The sequence below is a fragment of the Tetrahymena thermophila genome (assembly GCF_000189635.1).
Source record: "Tetrahymena thermophila SB210 genomic scaffold scf_8254576, whole genome shotgun sequence".
Classification (NCBI taxonomy): Eukaryota; Ciliophora; class Oligohymenophorea; order Hymenostomatida; family Tetrahymenidae; genus Tetrahymena; species Tetrahymena thermophila.
Window position 1 is genome coordinate 187,783 of NW_002476347.1, and position 4,532 is coordinate 192,314.

Sequence of the window (4,532 nt, forward strand, 5' to 3'; positions counted from 1 at the left end):
ATCTAGCCTATTCTGTATAGATTTAGGTAAAGATGCATCTTATTCTCTTATTGATCTAAGTTTATAATGCGGAGTATCTTCTGAGTTTATAAAGATACAGAGCCTTAGTCTTTCTATCTTGGTTGTTTTCTTGATATGTTTTCCTGCAGCAGTATTTTATAAGTTCATTAAATCTAACAAGAGATTACATTGTGTCTCTGTTATGTTCTCATATGGATTTCTGTATATTGAATACAAAGAAAAATTCTACTTTTGGGAAATAATAAGGTTTATTTTAAAAAATATTCTGATATTACTCTATGTTTCTCTCAAACAATATCCTTAAATAAGCACTATAATGATTTCTGTGCTTTTACTGTCATATTTACTTGCCCTTAATACATATAACCCATTTAAATTGATACTTTTGAATAATGTAGAAAAGATATCTATAACAATATCTATCCTCCTATTGTAATCTTCTAACATGTATCTCCAATTTGATTAAAACGAAAAAAGCTCTATCTAAAATTTCAGAAAAGCTTTTTACCTAATCATATAAATAGTGAACTTAATATTTGTTATTTATATTCTATGGATGATCCTAACTTCTTTTATGAAAAGTATACAAATTAAATTTAAATACTTGAAATGTTGTCGTATGAAGGAAAGAGATATTTCTAAAAACTTAAGAATTAATTAAATTCTTAAAAGAGTAATAAAATGTGTTAAGAATATGAGATCTTAGTAATTAAAAAGTATAATATCAAGTTAAGTTTCTGATGTCTGAATTCTATCTATTTATTTTGTGTTTACATTTTATCATATTTTATAAATTTATTATTTTAGATTTAATCTATAATAGCTAAATTATAAATAAAAATCTAGTAATAGAGATAAGTATTTATTATTTAATAGTTATTTCTATCTATATAAATTTTATTATAAGTTTAGATTTATAATAGAATAGTTTTTTTAAATTTAAATTTAGTAAAATTAATAATAATTCATATATTTAATTTTATTAGAAACATTTTACTTCCAAATTTAAAAAAGTTGTTTACAAATTACTAGATTTATTAACTAATCGTGGTTGAATTTTGAATTTGAAATTTTATATTTTTTATAAATTAGGAAATTAAGGAAGTTTTGCTTTTTAAATGACTTAAATTTTCATTAAAAAAATTTTTTTAATATTTATGTAACTACTTAATACAGAATAAAAATTTATATTTTAATGTTTCTTACCTCCGCCAAACTCAAAATGAAAATTTAGGCGTTTTTTCAGCTTATTTTTTATATAATTTTTCATAAATTAACCTTTATCTAAAATATAAATTCATTTATATGTATTTTAATCCATGTTTTATATGAAGGATCTTTGATTGGAATAAAATTGATTTAGTTTCATCCTAATATTTAAACTATTCCAGACTTATTTTACTGTACTATAGATATGGTGAACCAAGCGCTTTGAATGTTGCTAATATGTATTCTACTTTAGATTTACTTTCTTATATTAAGCAGCAATTAGTCGCATCTGATTTGGCATTGTAGGTTTAGCGGAATTAAAAGTTGTTTTGGGAAGAATAATCATAGTTATTTCTATGAAGTCTACTGATATGATTTGCATGGAGAGTACTATTTTAGCTTAAATATTTTTATTTTGTTTGTTTCCTTTAAAAAAAATCTATTAATAATTAACAAATTTTTTAATTTATCTCTTTTAAAATTTAAAGAAATTGAAAACTTTGAAGGAAAAAATCTTGATATAGGCGAAATAGAAATGAAAAGCTTTAATTGTTATTGGTAAGAGAAAGAACCTGTTCTAAAAGACATTAATTTTGAAATAAAGAAAGGGGAATATATAGGAATCGTAGGAAAAGTAGGAAGTGGAAAATCTTCACTTTTAAGATGTATCTTTAAAGAAGTGCCAAAGTACAGAGGATACTTTAATTTCTAAGGGAGAATAGCCTATGTTGAATAGGAACCTTATATTTTCAATAAAATAATAAAAGAAAATATTATTTTTGGAGCTAAATATGATGAAGAGTATTATAATAGAGTTGTTTAAGCTTGTTGCCTTGTTGATGATCTTAAATTATTTGATTATGGAGATTAGACTCAAATCGGAGAAAGAGGTGCCAATATTAGTGGTGGATAAAAGGCTCGTATTTCGCTAGCTAGAGCTGTTTATTCTCAAGCAGATATTTATTTGTTGGATGATCCTTTATCAGCAGTTGACTCAAAGGTATTTTTGCTATTTATATTTAAAATTTATATTTTAATAATGATTATTTTAATTTAATAAATTTAGGTTGCTAAACTTTTAAATGAAAATGTTATTTAGGGCTGTTGAAAGGAAAAACTATTCTCTTAGTAACACACTAAATTCCTTTTACCAAAAATGCTGATAGAGTTATCATATTAGATGAAGGAACACTTTAATAGATTGGCACATTTAAGGAAGTAGAATAGCATTTGTAAGGACTGAGTAATTGAGTTATCTATGACAATTCTAAAAATAATTATAAAATGATGAATAACAACAACTTATCGTTAGATGAAAAATAAAATGATAATGATGAGAACAAAAATGAAAGGGGAAATAAAGAAAATGTTTAAATAGAGAAAAAGAAAATTTAAACAATGTAAAAGTAAGAATAGCAAACAACAGCTAATTTGTAAAATAATTAAAAAAAAGACAAACTCTACACTAGCGAAGAAGATGAAAAGATTGTTGTCGGCTTTAAAACATATATCGATAACTTAAAGTTTTGGTAAGAAACAAAGTAAATTGACTTAAGATACAGATCACCTGTTTTTACTTTCTTCAATCAAACAACTTAAGGAGTTTTACCAATTAAAATCTACTAAAAGCAGGAACTTTTCTCTTAAAACTTTGATTATATATTGAACAATTCCCTACGTACTTCGTTTACATACTGGAATAATTCAAGAGCTTTTGGATACTATGTTAACTTAGTTACTACAATAGCATCTATAATTGGTGTTTTCATGCTACTTGCAATTAACTAAGATCCTTCAACACTAGGATAAACAATTATTTACTTTTTAAGTATCAGTGACAACATATAATGGGGATTAAGGTAATCTTTTATTAATACAATTCTATTAGCAAATTTAAAATTGAATAATTTTATTTAGATAAATGATTTAAACGGATGTTTCTATGTCCAGCGCTTACAGAGCTATGAATAAGACATTAATTGAATCAGAACCTGCTTTGAGAACAGAGTATGACTCAAATAAGATTCTGCAAAATCGCAAAATAAAAGAGTCTTTCCCAACTAAAGGAGTAGTTGAATTTAATAATGTAAAAATGAAGTACAGATAAGACTTAGGAAATGTTTTGAATGGTTAGAATGACTGAAATATAATCAAATATTGGAATTTAAGAAGAAATAAGTGATGATGAGGAAAAACAATTAAATTGTAATATGTATATTAAGATAGATGGTCACAACATAAACGATTTGGGACTCCATACTTTGAGAGGAGGAATTAGCATAATTCCACAGGTACCTTTTATTTTCTCTGGTACTATAAGAAGAAATTTAGATCCATTAAATCTATTCTCAGATGAATAAATTATTGCTACTTTATAAGACATTAATTTGAAAGGTATATATCAAAAATTAAAAATCTTTATATTCTCAAATTCACTCTTTGATAATATTATTTAAATATCATCAAATTATTTTTATAATGTATTTTCTCATTCAAAATAATTTTTAATATATAGAAAAAGTAACTAGTTTGCCTAATGGTATTAACACTGATATGACCAATTCTGCAGAGATATTTAGTACAGGCTAAAAATAGCTTATATGTTTAGGTAGAGCATAGTTAAGATAAAGTAAGATCATTGTGCTTGACGAAGCCACAGCTAATTGCGATATGTAAACTGATGAATTAATACAAAGTAAAATTAGAGAAAAATTCAGTAATTCAACTGTGATTACTGTCTCTCATAGGTTAAATACTATAGCAGATTATGATAAAATTGTGGTAATGGATAAAGGTGTGGCTATAGAATCTGGAAAACCCTATGATTTATGATGTTTTAAACAGAGATGATAGTGTCTTTAAACAAATGGTTAACCATACAGGAGTAGCTAATGCACAATGTATATATAATATTGCTAAAAGAAGCAACAGCCAATTAATGAAAATAAAATTATATTAACTTTATTATAAAATTTTTAAAAATTATTAGTATTTAAGATATTTAGATTTTTTATTATATATAAAATTTGTGTTTAAGTTTTGAATTAAGTTAATTTTATCAATTTCAAATAATCTTAAGTAAGGGTTTGTTTAATTTTATTAAAACATGAAGGTTTATTGTTAGTTTAAAGTTTTTAAGAAATATTTTACTAATTTAAATATTAATTAATATAAAAGGATCAGATTAAAATGCTAAAATAAATCAGTAAAGTATCTAAAACTAATATAAGATAGATAAATAAATAAATAATTATACTTTTATTTTATAAAATTAGAGATAGAACTTTGAATTGCCTGATTTT

General features: G+C 24.0%; 3 protein-coding genes across 3 annotated transcripts in view; 2 read left to right on the plus strand and 1 right to left on the minus strand. All coding sequences in view use genetic code 6, as the record gives it.

Moving 5' to 3' along the window:
- TTHERM_00916440 (hypothetical protein) overlaps positions 1–468 on the minus strand; it is a gene marked incomplete at both ends in the record, with an annotated part of 630 nt that extends 162 nt beyond the window's left edge. Inside the window, one exon of the mRNA XM_001020213.3 lies at positions 1–468. This exon is cut by the window's left edge and continues 162 nt beyond it. Coding sequence (XP_001020213.3) covers positions 1–468 — 468 coding nt within the window.
- A 1,118-nt stretch (positions 469–1,586) lies between these two features.
- Positions 1,587–2,338, plus strand: TTHERM_00917440 (ATP-binding ABC transporter; the record flags this gene model as incomplete). Its single annotated transcript, XM_001020214.2, has 3 exons — positions 1,587–1,617; positions 1,719–2,230; positions 2,297–2,338. The coding sequence occupies 3 exons, from the start codon at positions 1,587–1,589 to the stop codon at positions 2,336–2,338; spliced, it is 585 nt and encodes a 194-aa protein (XP_001020214.2).
- A 176-nt stretch (positions 2,339–2,514) lies between these two features.
- TTHERM_00917450 (ABC transporter C family protein) lies at positions 2,515–4,062 on the plus strand (the record flags this gene model as incomplete). The annotated part of the gene is made up of 4 exons (XM_001020215.2): positions 2,515–3,089; positions 3,148–3,316; positions 3,453–3,624; positions 3,746–4,062. The coding sequence occupies 4 exons, from the start codon at positions 2,515–2,517 to the stop codon at positions 4,060–4,062; spliced, it is 1,233 nt and encodes a 410-aa protein (XP_001020215.2).
- Between the last annotated feature and the right edge of the window lie 470 nt (positions 4,063–4,532).